The 14,856-nt window shown below is 36.7% G+C and overlaps 1 protein-coding gene across 6 annotated transcripts in view; it reads right to left on the reverse strand.

The window, feature by feature from the left end:
* Positions 1 to 14,856, reverse strand: part of LOC106077298 (membrane-associated guanylate kinase, WW and PDZ domain-containing protein 3-like) — an 84,841-nt gene that overhangs the window by 12,570 nt on the left and 57,415 nt on the right. For all 6 annotated transcript variants that reach the window (XM_056025328.1, XM_056025330.1, XM_056025327.1 and 3 more), the window contains one exon: positions 1,963 to 2,978. In XM_056025328.1, the coding sequence (XP_055881303.1) occupies positions 1,963 to 2,978 (1,016 nt within the window). The remainder of the gene's footprint in view (positions 1 to 1,962; positions 2,979 to 14,856) is intronic.

The following is a 14,856-nucleotide window of genomic DNA, read 5'->3' on the forward strand; positions in this document are numbered from 1 at the left end:
CGATTTCCAGGCATTAATGCACTGATCTATATAAATCTATATGATTGGCAACAAACTTTTGTTTTTTATTTATTTATTTATATTTAATGCTTTTGCGGTGGAAATGCATATTTTTAGATGATAAACCAAACTCGCATATTTTTGGGTCCATTTGCGTATCCAGATGCATAGCTGTAGGCATCACTGAGAAAAGGGAAAAGAAAGTAAAAGCTAATGATAGAAGAATATATTGTAATTGTAGTTATGTTTAACTATCTTGATTACAACATAAAATTTTAAGATTAATGAAAGAAACTCAAGCTATGGAAAAACAAAATATTAAAGAGACTTTCATTATATCACATCAATGAGAAAAATGTTCGAACTAATATGCAGGGTATACAATGTACACTACATCTAAACAACAGAGAACAAAGCCTGCACAATTACAGCTTCTGGTTTAACTGAGTCATGTATTGCCTTCAATGCAGCAGAAAATTGTGGAACCATTTATCTGTACAGGGGGGGCTCATTTTAGTCAAGACAAATCCTGAACAGGTGTGATTGAAATAGATGTACCAGTACCAGCAACTTGAAAGAGCAGTGTAAAGTAAAGGTATGACTTCTTGTGACTACAAGTGAAGTCAATAGTCCACAGACATGTTGATGTAACTGTGTGATGGATACTCCAATAAAGGAAACTATTCTGTGTGTGCTACATGCTAAAGCCTGAAGTTTATTAGTGAATATATCATTGAAATTGAGCTTGTAGTCCTTAAAACCCATTTTTTTGTAACTTTTTCAAACAGTACATACAAAGATTTATCAGTAGCAAGCTGTTGAACAGTTTCTATTAATGAGCAACTAAATTAAAATTTAAAGCTTCATAAATAAGTGTTCATCTTGAAATATCCAGCACACTTTTTATTTTCATTCTAATTCATGGGCCAATCTGATTGAAACAATAGAAGATATTGGTTTCAAAAGTCATCAATTAAAACTATCTAAAAAAAAAGTTGTGGAAAAAAAATGCTTTATATTTTAAAAAATTGAAATAAAAGAATGGTAACTGTAAAACTAATGTTATTTTTAGTTAGAGAGGATAATTAAGTTACAAGAAAAAGAAAGTACTTATATTTTAATGTTCTTTTTATCTGAATTGTAAGTTATTTCAGGATGAAAGTTTTCATTAGCATTTCATCCCTTCTTATGACATACCAGTATATATATCACTTACAAGTAAACAAAAATATGTCTAATGTTTCAAAGCATCATCTGCAGTGAATTTTTGTCAGTACACTCAGCAGCAAACACATTATAAGCAAACTTGCTACTATAGGCTTTAGTAAAATGTAGATAGAAATTTTGAGAGCTCCCTATTGGTTGCATCAAAGTGCCAGCAGACGGATAATAAAATCTTACAAACAGATGCATCCTTTTTATTACTTGCTTTCTCTCACACTGAAACTTTTTGCTGTAATGTTTGTACCAGCTAAAATTATTCTTTGGTATGAAATATTCTGTTCACCTAACAAAAAAAAAACCCACTAAAAAGATGTTATCTTACTTTTTTAAAATTTAGATCTATTATTGTTAAAATATTTAGAAGTCCTTTATGTTAAAGTAACTTTAATGACCATAAGTTAGGGTAATTAATTATAGCCATGAACCTCATTAAGCTGTCTGACTTAGTACCATTTTCTATCACACCTTCAAAACAAGTTAAAAGTAATTGCCAAATAAAAAAACAACAAAAAAACTAATTTATAAATTAGTATAAGTAATACTTTAAATTAGTATTGACAACTTCTGACTTTCATTATAGAGGATTAGAACATTCATGCATGCATCATCAATAAAATTTTTATATTCAAAGGTACTGCAAACAAAAAACTAAAATAAAGAATCAACTTAAAAATATGCATTAAGGATAAGTTTTAATTGCATATTTTTCTTTTCAAAGTGAGAAAAAAAGGTAATTACCTGTGAGCCTTCCTCTGTTCCTCCAATAATACGAAAACCATAGCCACTTTCTTGTCTATGTAGAGTAACTAGCATTTCCATAATCTGCCCTTCTTCTTCAGGTATACCCCTGCTTTGTGATCGAGGTGATAGATTAGGGTACGCTGGATGTGGGGGTGGCCTGCGTTGTACTCTGGTAATGTTACTAGGCGCAGGGTTCTCACTCTCAAATGATGTGCTCTGGCGTAACATTCTGTTGGGTCCTGAGGTGTTTTGGAAAGTAGGTGCCCGTGGTAGCTCCCCAGCATAGCTCCTATTCAAAGAAGGATTTTCAAAAGTACCAAACCTTCTTTGAGGTGGAGGAGAAGAGAAATCAGGCCAGTTGCTTTTGTAATCTTGGTAGGGTGGCCTGTACTGCCGTCCTTGTTCTGAAGAAGGGTTGGGAGTGTAGCGACCACTAGTTCTAAAGTCACCAGCCCCATACGAGTGGCTGGACATTGGCAGTTTTCCATTGCTGCGCATATCTGCAGCTGTAGGGGTCTTTGGCCGACTGATTTCTGGTCTGCTGTTTAGGTTATCAGGTCCGGCTCCACCTCGTGCCATAAGTTCAGGCCCTGGTGTTCTGCTGCGAAACTGACCTGGCTTTACATCCCGGCCATAGCCACCCCATTTCTCATCTCCTGCCCCAATGTTGTTTTGCATAGAATGAGCTACAGATGAAGAGTATGACCTTTGGAATGGATCTCTGGGATCAGTGCCTCGTAATCTTGAGTCATACCGCTGAGCCAAATCAGGCCTGTTAGGGCCAGGAGGAGGCCTGCCATCAATATCTGGTCGGGAATGGTTACTGTTGTATTTATTCAGGTCTTGAACCTCCTGGTAATCTCTTCTACCCTGCTGCATGTCCATATAGCCTTGTCTTGAGCTGCCCAACTTGCTGTTCATGACTGGAGTCTTGGACCGTCCGTCCAATGGAGTTTTGGGTCGCTGGTTAAGATTTTTACCTTGCTGTCTAGTGCCATCAATATCATCTGGATCTGGAACAAATTAAATATTTTAAAAACTATTTCAGAAAAAAAAAACATTTTGCAATTCGAAAAATATTGTCAAGAAAAGAAATACAACCCTTCCTTCCACTTCCTATTGAACTAAAACATTAGAAATAAAAAACAACTACTTTTGTGTGGTTAGTTGACGCCTATTTTCAAACCAAAATAAATATAATGAACATTGTAACTATCATGGTTATGTGGAATAGTTTTGAAATACAAAGATGGTAGCAATAGTAAGTTTAAAAAAAAAAGATCGTCTCTTATTAGTAGTTATAAATAGCAAGTGTTAAAGGGCCAGGACTGATGTAGGGCTATTGAATGAATCACTCGGCACTTCTCTTACATGCACCAAAGAGCTCATAAACTTGAAACTAAACATGAAGACATAGCTCCAGTGGAAACATTGGCATGATGTGAAAATCAAAGACAGGAAAGGAAAAGTCATCACAGGACAGGAGAAGAGGGGGGTGGGAAGACTTCTGAAGGGTAGATGGTGTTTTGGGAAGGAGAACATGTTTGTTTGTGCCTGAGAGTGTGTTTGTGCATGTGTGGGGGTGAATCTATTGTAGACCTAGTACAGCTGATGCTGAGTAAACAATAGCACAGCTTTTACCAATTCATTCAATGTACCATAGGAATTTTGTTCTTTGTTAAAGAAACTCATTACAATACATAAAAAAGATAAAATGAAATGTATTTCTACATTGTGTGCCCTAATTATAGACAGATTTGTAAGGGTTTTATAGCTTGCCTCATACACCATTTACTGTAAGTATAGGCACTGACACAGCAAAGAAAAAAAAAATAAATAGGGTATCCACAAGGTTTAGGATTATATGACAGAAAGACAAACATGAAATAAGCTGAAAAAAAAAGTGTCAAACAAATGAGAGACTAGGCAAGACTTATTTGGAAAGTATTTGTTTGAAAATGTTGTACATGTTTCATATGTTCCTTCAGAAGTGAAGATAATTTACTTCCTAGTCCAAACCCCCCGCAGGACAATGGGGGATGGCAGCGAGCAAGATATGAACCTGGCACTACCAAGACCAACGAATGATTAATACTGCAAGACCAGGCAGCCTTAACTTATTGGCATAGTAAAAAATTGATTCAACAAGAGAAACAAATATAAAAGCTACATTTTTGAGAGTGCTGATCTATTGTGAGGCACAGCTGTGTACTTCTGGAACTTTTTAAAATTTTTTATGTCTCTTATTTAAGACACTATCTTGATGACATAATGACAACAGAAACAATAAAAGAAAGCTGAAGATGAAGCTTGATTCAAGACTGTTAGATGATATGAATAAGATACTTTTTCACTAATACCAAAGCCAATGTCTCAGTCCTTAACTACTTTTCATCTTATTTCATTTATTTAGCAAAGATATACAATAATGAAGATCATAGGCAATGAAAAGTAACAACAATAGACAAACTTATTTATGTATTTTAAAAACAAAACAGTCTCTATATTAGTTTTCCTTTGAAATCATAATTCTTTTCTTAATGTTTACAGTGAGGCATAGTATAGACTGAACATTTTTTAAAAAGGAGTTCCATTTACAGGCCTCCAAATAAAAAGGAATGCAAGAAGCAATTCTAAACAGAAATACAATAGTGCTAAGTGTTTACTATAATTTGTCTCAGTGTTTCCTCATTTTTAAAGCAAGAATCGTACAGTGAAACTTTGGATTTAAAACTATTTCCTAATTCTCCAAACTGTTCCCTTCTACTTCTCCCAAATGTCCCTACCAAAACATTATGATTGTCTTCTCTTCCTATAGTCATCTATCAGAACTGGGAAATAGTGTGTTAGCTTTTTTAATAATTATTTATTTTAATAAAATTAACTTAGGTATAGAAAAAAGAAACATAAAACTTGACATTGATATTTCAGTATAGACAAATCCATTCCAAACCAGTTACTCTTAGAAAATGATGATGGGTGCAATTACAGTTGTTTTAAGACAATGATAAGCTTAATTAGAATTGATTATGTAGCTTTCAAAAAACATCTGGATTGGTGACAATCAAAATTATCCTCATCTAGTAGTATTAAACCAGTTGGTGACACCCCCCCCCCCCCAAAAAAAAAAAAAAAAAAAAAAAAAAAGCAGTTAATTGAATTGTAAAAAAAAAAAAAAAAATCTAAACCAATTTGGTCTCTATACTGATGAAATGTCACAATGGCCCATCAAAAGTGTAAAACCTGGCTCTTAAAAATGTGAATAATGCTGTCTACTTGTTCAACATTAAAACCACTAATTGGGTTTACCAAGAGCTCTTTGCAGGTTTCCACCTCAAACTTCATGCTATAGATTTCCCTTATTCTTAAAGTTTTTTAAGTTTAAAGTAAATAGATGACTCTTGAATGATTGGTATTAACTCTTCATTCTAAGCTGCATACTTCATCCCTAATATTACTTTGGTCTCAACTAATCCAACTGAACAAAATGACCTGCAATGTGTCTGCAGGTAAGATGAAAACACTTCACTTTTCTACACTGCATGTCACACACCCACAAATGATAAAACTTAATCTGAAATCTTCATGGCTCCAAATGAGTTCAAGAGATAAGCAAGTTTGACTTTAATGACTGGAAATAGAAACTTGAGCCTAGCCAATTTTATTTCAATGAATGGGGAAAGCAGAGAGAGAGAGAGAGAGAGAGATAGAGAGAGAGAGAACAAAAGCTTATTAACATTTAAATAACATGTTTTTTTTTAAATAATGTATTAAATGTAAAGAACTGTTTTTTTTTTTTTTCATTTAAAACATAAGCTAGTAATTCTCCCCCCACCCCCCAAAGTAAAAAAACAAACAAACATAATTATTTGTTTTGACTTAAGTAGTAACCTTTCTTGGATGATTGAGCCTTATAATTTTTATTTCAATGTGTAGCAGGATCTAACCCTTGTTTACTTGCAAGTAATATGAAATAAAAACAACAACAAACTTGAAGTTAACTCAGTACTTTTAGAGTCCCCAACTGTTCTATTTCCTAAGCAATCTTAGAGCCATTGTCTCTTGCCTGTTTATTAAAAAAACAAGGGCCACCAAGTCCCATTTTGAGAAGTCCCATTTAGAGAAATATAAAATGCCATCAATTTTTTTTTACATTTATTGCTCAAATGTATTTGAAAACAACCCACATCTGGTAATATTTTGTAGGGACATTGATAATTGTGGTAATTAAGTAAAAATGTCAATGCTCTCTGCCTGACTGCATACTAATACTATGGGCAGGCATGCTGGCCCCCCTCTCTCTCCAGCTTATTCCAGTGGTAAGCTCTCTGAACATTTACTTTTAGGAATGCAAATCCTTGTGTATAGCATATGTCAAGCATTCTATCTCCCCAAGACCTGTTCCAGACTAGATGAAGATGTACGATAAGGGTGAGCAGGACTTGGTGGGGGCGGCCATACACTAAAGGAGAGGGTGGAAGGTGGGGTGAACAAAATACTATAGGTCAGCCAAGTATTTGATGGCTCTGACTTAGGTCGCAATTTCTAGAGGTGTATATCCACAGACAAGGCAAACACTTCTCACAACAAGAGAAGTCTTTTGAAAAGGTCAGCTACGAGGATGTCTTCAAAACGGAAGCGTAAAAAAACACATACTTTTTGAACACCTTAGGTTGGAGATATAGACAGGATAGACAAAAAAAACAAAAACCAACGGAATATTTTATGTCACCTAAACTCCAGATGTGTTATTACTTGAACAGATTATTTGTATGTGCACATTGGCACTAATAAGGTCATGTAACAATAAGTTTACGTAACACCATTCTGCCAATAAGGCTACGTAACACCATTCTGCTAAGTTGGTTAAAAGGAGCAATATAGAATACATATTGGCTCAGGTCAGAAATTTCCTACAATTGACAGTGAATATGAATGACAAATAAAAGATCAAGGATGATATAATCTTCTAAGTTAATCACATTTCAGTGTTAGGTCTCTTGCATATATATTACACGGTTTTCGCCATCAAAACAAAACAAAACAAAAACGTACTAGTTTTTCCCGTGGCATGGTTTCCCATTGGACGGGAATTGAATTACTTCTGTTGGTAGCTGTATTTCAAGAGAAATCGTCAACAAATTATTGCTTTTTGATTGGTTCATCTCTCGTCCCGTAAAACCGCCTAGTGTGAAAGTGCTCGTCTAATGGAGTCAATAAGGCGAGATCGGGTAGTTCAGTGACAAAGACCCGTCCTGTGTCAAAGATGTCATTTGGCATCATGTGAAAAGATGATTCAAAGCTTCCATGCCTTTCTTCACACTTTCAGCCGTACTTCAAGAGAGACTATGATCCTAATGTACTGAATGAAATGCAAGTCTAGAGACTAGAAACAAATGTTTTCCCCACGACGTGCTACGAGGACGAGGAATTACGAACTCATTGCACAACAAATAGACTCGCATGGTACGACTGATTAGTTTCTGTTTGTGTTGAATATAGGAGTCTCGCACAGCACACCTGCTCTAACCATTGTTTCATAACATTGATTTGATGGAGTGATGTTAATCTGATCCAGGAGCCTGTCACTTTACTCCCAATTCCTTTGACAATTAATTTTTATTGTGTTATTGTCGAGTTCCTAATGTCCGCTGTCTGAGAGGTGAGTGGTGTAAGGGGGGGGGGGGCAGGAGGGGGCGCTGAGGTTTACATAGAAAAGTAATTACATTGTAATGGCTGGAACTAGACATCATAGGAAAAGCTCATCGTGATAAGATATTGGAAACGTGTATCCCTTCCCTCCTAGGTGAATGAAAACAGGAAGCTCTTCTTCTCCTCCTCCTCCATTTTCACGACATTCATTTGGTTTGACAAGAGGCTGTAGTGTTTTGAAACACTTCATTGTGAACATCTCTTGTAACAATAGCGGTAATGGGGGCTAGACTCTTTTTGGGAAGTTTTATAAGACAGTTGAACGACCCAGAGGCTAGTATTATAATCTATAAGTCTATTTCACACCTTTATTAGGGCGCAAGATATTGTTGAAAGCGTTGGTGGAACTCATTGGCAGACACAAAGTCTGAAGACGTTCTATTATTCGCGTGAACTAAGATGTCAAAGATGTTCCACTTGTCAGTCTAACAGTTACTCTACAGAAACACCCATATGAATTAGGGAAAAACAAAACAACAAACAGAGACAATTGTATTTACCGTAACAGCCATCCAAGGCTTTGGCCACCTGAAAACACCACATTCTGAATGTTGGAACGAAGGTGACGGAAACGAAGCTCCCTCCATAGGATCAACGTATCCCAACTGACGACAGATAAACGCTGTCTAAGAACAATAGAACCGATGACGCGGAGTTCAAAGGAAACAAATACATCGTTTAATTTCAGAAGAATGCATTAGAATACATAGGCTTCAACTGAATAGTTTCCGAGTCTAAACAACAACGAATAATTCAGACTCGCTTTTTTTTTTTGGTTTCCTTTCCTTCAGAAAACTTGAGTCACTGCAATGTTGTGTTCCTATGGTGTCATGGTAACACGCGAAAAGATTACCAAGTGTACACTGCTAATGAGAAGATCCGGCGAAACAACCACCACCACCCCCCGTGGCAACCACACACAAGAAGGGGAGTACACAGGCAGACTGGAGCTAAGAAGGCTTCTCTGATGTAGCGCTCACAGCCTCTTCCCTCTACCTGAGATGGTCAGAAAAAAAAAGGGCAAAAAAAAAAAAAAAAGGGGGGGGGGGGTGAGACGGAGAAAAAAAGTGGAAAGACGGATGCAAGGAGTACATTTGGAACAATGCACGAGATTCCCGCGCGTGAAGACGTACTCACGTGTAAATAAGACAAGCCAGGACAACAGAGACAACAAGAGATTTGTATATTCACAAATACGGAAAGGATGTGTGTAAACAACACCGGACGAAGTCGCCGTTCAGTGTAAACCACCATTACAGCGACCAGAGTGTAATACGCGCGATGCACAGAGAGACAGGTAGTAAGTAGGTACCTCAGTACACAAAGCAAAAAAAAAAAAAAAGAAGGGGGGGGGGATAATCCGAAGAAAGGCGTGTAGAGTCTTTGTAAAGAACAACACTCTCGCCTAGTCTGAAATAATCCAGAGAAAGAAGGAGTGTAGGGAATAACAGCTTCCCCTCGTCTGAAGTGCCAACACCCTCCTTACCATCTCTGAGTACTCTTACTGAAGGTGTAGTATAAGATAATAAAGCGTGCTTCCATTAGTTCTATACAAAGATCTTCACTGCTTCCACGACTCAATGGCCTTATCATTAACACCAGTGGTTCTTTCTAACCCAAACTCTTTTGACTCTAAGCGAATCTTAGCCCCAAACTTGTTCCATTGTCACAATTCTAGTTCCCTCTAGTCAAATGTGTATTCTCTAAATAAATATCCTTTCATCATGTTTTCTGACACCACTGAATTGCCAGTAAATAAAAGTGGCCAGTGGTTTAAACATAAGACTCATTCACAGCCCTCTAGTGTTTCCGAATATAGTGCCAGCAACGGAGGGGTAATATACAAATTGTTGATTGTGGCTCCAACACAAGAACTCCATTGTAGGCAGCAAGTCGTCATTTACTTCGATGTTAGATAACTGAGTGAATACAACGGCTCGGGTTCAGACCAGCTTGGACAATATTTACTAGATATAAATGTAGTTACACCAGTTCTCAAGTGCTTCAAAATCTCTCTTCGGTCTTTTTTTTTTCTCCTTAGTGTAACAAAAAAAATTGAATGAGAAGTTTGCAGTGCATAATGAATAACTGGTACATGTCTAGCGAGTGTACAAATTTAGCTTCATGCGATTTAAACATATTTTAAAAACAAATTGCGCTCCAATGTGACCACATAAACATAGTGCCATAAAAAAGACAAGTTAACTGGAATAATGACCACACCAACTTAGTGACGAAGAGAATACATTTAAACTTTAACAATTAAGCCAATATTATTATTTTTTTGTAACTACCACATACAGTATATGGCACTAATGCTTGATAACAAAATATTGTAACAATATGTTCAATTACATATGTACCTTGTATTACGCTGGGACACATTGCGGGTCTTTTTAGTTCTGAATTTTCGACCCAGTTCCTGGGTTTGTTGGGTAAAACAACAACACAGATCTAGCTTAATCTAAAAGTTGAAATGTTGCAGATGTTAGTGACACCGAGGCATCTCTCAGCCTATGTACTGAATGTTAGCTAGTGATTAGGTGATCAAATTAGTCTGTTTATTATTGAGTCTTTACTGCCTGCTCCAAACGCAGTGTCAAGCCGACAGCTCAGCTAAGGGTGGAATCATGTTATGACAACCAGTAGAAAGTGCCTGCACGCTATCAAACAACCCACCGTGCGCAGACGTGAATGTCGTGCACTCGATACCAAGCAGACGCGAATTGTCTGGACGAAACAATTGACACATCCGCCCAGTTGAGATTTAGCTACCTGTCTATCGCCCGTATCAGACATGGAGATGGGAAATTCTAAAAATATTCTTGGCCAAAACAACAACAAAACAACTACAAATAACACAATAATGTCTAATGCGTTACCAAAATAATAGTAACAAAAAGTACGAAGCTCCTCCTTACTCTACAACGCAATTATGTCTGCCTATGTTTACTAAGCATAGCACACACACACAATGTATGTTCTCCAATAGAATATAAAACAAATGATTCCCTTTTTATGTAGAACCAAACGAAAATGTTATACATCAGCTAAACTAGACATAATGGTAATCCATACAAAAGTTACAGCAACATAATTGAAATGATATATAGGGTGTATATATATATATATATATATATATATATATATATATATATATATATATATATATATATATATATATATATATATATATATATATATATATATATATATATATATATATATATGCATCTATCAAAACATATAATTGTCTATTTACAAACTTACTTTCGGTAAGATCCCAGAGATTGACTAAAATCAAATGCATTTTCATCAAATCAAAGGGTAAGTGTAGAATTTTAGCATGATCTTGATCCCGGGGAGACCATCTGACCAACTTAGTTGGCATATGTGCTCGGTACGCCATGTTAGCACCTTGCCAAAGCTATTCTACGTACCATCCTTCCCCAACCATATGAGACCATCGCATTCGGAAAAAAAAAACCCGAACAGTCTGGAAAGCTTGCATTTAGCTGGAAATCACGGGCACAATTTATTGGATTGAAGTTGGGCGGGTGCTGTCGGATAGAACAAGTTCTATTCAAGTAATGTTACAGTGTTTGGATAAAGCGTTGGCCAGCGTTCACGGTAAGCTGCGTCCAAAGCTGAATGCGACCGTAGAGAACAATGAGGTGAATTCATTTGGAGCATTGTTTCCATTGATTGGGTAAACAACTTTCTCCTGTTATCTCACGCGTCATCTCCCGCGCGGTCCATTCCCGGCCTAGCCTCTCAGGTGAACAGCGCTATAGGAAGTACAGGTTGCTTTTTAAATGCTGCTCGTAATATCAGCACATCGGCATGGGAAATATCATGGAACGCCATATTGCAGGCACGCCCGATTCACAGCACCCCCTCCAAACACGGCATTAACCAAACAGTAAAACTCGATGTATAATAAAACACCCAAGCCTTTTAAGACACAACATAGATCAAGAACTTATGTCGTGCAAGGTGGGGGGAGAGTTTGGAATATATATACATAAAATAAACAGACGACTGTGACATTAATAACAACCGCTTCCCCACCATATACCAATAAAGTTATGTCTATCTCTACCTGATATGTATACACTAAACGTGAAGCAGTTCAGTTCTAGTTAATGTTCACATGTACGCCAGTTGTAACTCTATCCTGCTTATTGTACATTACCCACTTAAGGGAGACCACTGGGGGAGTGAGTAAAGGTTAGAGAGGAGAGAGAGAGAAAAAAAAAAAAGTACAGTTTGAAGAATATTGCTCACACTGTTGGACGAGTCTATAGAATGTAGACCAATATTCCTCCTGAATCCGGTGTTGCCAGCTGCAGCCCAGTTAGCGCCTTAGACATAGTTCATTCCACTATTTCCGAGTGGAGATGCTAGTTAGCGGCCACACATAATCCACGAGTATACTCACAACACAGAGAGTGGAAAGAAGAAGACATCACTGGCAGACAACGAAAGAATCCCAAGAGAGAACTAGGTGAGTACCAAGAAAAAAATAAGCTGCGGGTGTTTCCTAACCTCTTGCCACATTCTTCAAATCTGTAGGACTGAAAACCACTACAACGACATGACATTGTGCTGCAACTCTTTCCTCTTGTCATGCTGACTACAACTGGGGGTCGATGTTTTAATGGGATTACTGCAGATCTGAGCAGTCAAACGCATCAAAGTGTACTCCACTTAAAACACATGATTTACATTGGACAACATTTTGTACAACATTTTCTTGTACAACGAAAGAAAAAAAAAGCTAAAATCTCGCCTTTCTCTTTTTTAACAAAAATTAAATTTTTAAAAAATTAAAAAATGAAACGAGATATAAATATTTACATATTTAAAACTCGAAGGAGGCCCCAGTGGGTCGTCTTTCTCACAATAAGTTACAAACAATAAGTCCCCTACCTGAATGACAATAAAGTTGGTGATTAACCCTTTTATTTTATAGGTATGTGACTATGTGCATATATGTATGATCAAAGAAAAAAAAACCCAAGTAATTGCACGCTCTCATAAGTAGCTGTTGCGCCAACGAACACGTATATATTAAACTGCACTCATTTGACCAATACCAATATATGTATGTTACAGAAGACTAAAGGAGTTTTATCAATTACGTAACATGCCACTAACCTAAACAGTGGACATGAGGATATGAAATAAATCATTGTATCAATGTACACAACTGCGAACAAAGTGATACACACATACACCCTGATTGAAACATTGAGAAAAGATGTAGACAAACTATTCAGTTAAAAAAAAAAATTAAATGTATTCTCAAGTTGTCCTTTCAAAACAAACGAACATCTCTATAGTAGACGTCTTTACCAGCAATGTTTATTTAGTGCTGAATAAAGGTAAAGGACCAAGCGAGACTTCAAGACACAATCTTTTATTATCTGCATGCACCCATAGACTGGTTCATCAATTGTCTCTGTTAGTTGAAGCTATTTCCAAGCACAGGTGAGCAGTAGAAAGTCATACTTCGGAATGCTTAGATTCAGAAGGTGAATCAGTTTCAAGACTCAGAGCGAATCACTCATTTTTATTGGTGCGCTTTAGTGCATTTTGCTAAGGGAAGCCAAAACGAAGGCTGTTTGAAACATTCAATGATCACACTTATTGAAGTCAACAGGATTTCTAGGCCCTCCTCGTTCGCAGTCTAATGGACATGAAATACAATTTGCCTGGTTACATTGGGGGGGGGGGGGTTTCCATGAAGAGTTGAACTCAACTTGGCCTCAAGAGATGAGAGCGGCACATGTACAAATATTGAGCTGTAAGTCAAGTTAATGGCTTTAGTGGCTGCAGTAGTTATTGTGACATAATTCTTCTACTCCACACGGAGAGTGTTGCATGTATGCTTTAAGTAAACCATTGGGTTGTTGTTGTAGCAATGTAGAGCATTGACTGTTTAGTGCAGCAGTAACTCTCAATTTGACGAACTGGTTGTGGGGATTGGAGACGAAGTTCAATAGTGGCGAACAACGCTTCAAAAAGCCCCCCCCCCCCCCCCAAACACACATGTAGTGTCAAAGAAATCAAACTTAAACATGAATAGAACGTCATTGAAGAGGTAATTTGTACTCAGTAAAAAGTATGGCATTATAGTGTACTGCCAAAGTGAGGGCCCTTTAAATAAATGTGCATATGTACTCTAATTAAAATAAAAAAAAATATAAAAAAAACACACTAAAGACTACATAATACTTGTTTTAAAAAAAATGGTGTATCTAAAGGGGAGAACTCCACACTTACAATAACCCACAGTACAACATTGAACAAAATATTTAATTACCAATAATTAATTGAAATGTTGGTTTAACTTTTAATCGTATTTTTTGTTAGGCCAATAAATAATTGCTTAAAGTTACCACTTGATCTGAGAATGGGAGGGGAGAGGGCAGTTGTAGGAACAGTTGAGTGTGATCCTCAATGGAAGGAGCTTTACAATCTTCACTTGGATCTCAACTAGTGCAGACTCTGAATTCTATTTACAATGCAAACTGAACTGTGCTAATAAGACTTTCATTATATGTCTTAATCTGTACAATGTCAATAAAGATTGATGTGCCTCTGAATAGGCGTACTCATGTTTTAGTATACCAGTAAGCCCATATACAAGGGTACTCACTTCAGGGACACCCAGTGACACCATTAAACTCAGTCACTTATTGAAAACTACATCCACATTATGTCCGCACTATCAGCTTGAAGCAGCTAAAGAATCAAGTTATACTTCTACACTTAAACAAGATTTACCTAAACAATTTTCGACTGCACAGTGAGAAATAGAAAACAAAACAAAACAAACAAAAAAGTCTGGGTGATTTTAATTATTTACTGGGGGACTGGTACACTAGAGATTATATCCTGTCTAAAGATACATACATATAAATAATAGATACATAACATTGCCATGCATAAAATAGATACACAATACTGTAAACAGAAGAGAGAGAGAGAGAAGGAAGAAAGCTAAAGCATGTAACACTAGTTCACCGCATTCCTTAGACAAATACAAGAAACACTTTGATCTAGATATGATGGCTGGAGTGTTAATGTATAGACAAAGTTTTAGCACTGCTGAATCAATTAGTCTTCCTTTACCTTCCGCCTCATCAACAGATGCCAACTTCAATATTTCCC

Source organism: Biomphalaria glabrata, chromosome 4, assembly GCF_947242115.1.
Source record: "Biomphalaria glabrata chromosome 4, xgBioGlab47.1, whole genome shotgun sequence".
Classification (NCBI taxonomy): Eukaryota; Metazoa; Mollusca; class Gastropoda; family Planorbidae; genus Biomphalaria; species Biomphalaria glabrata.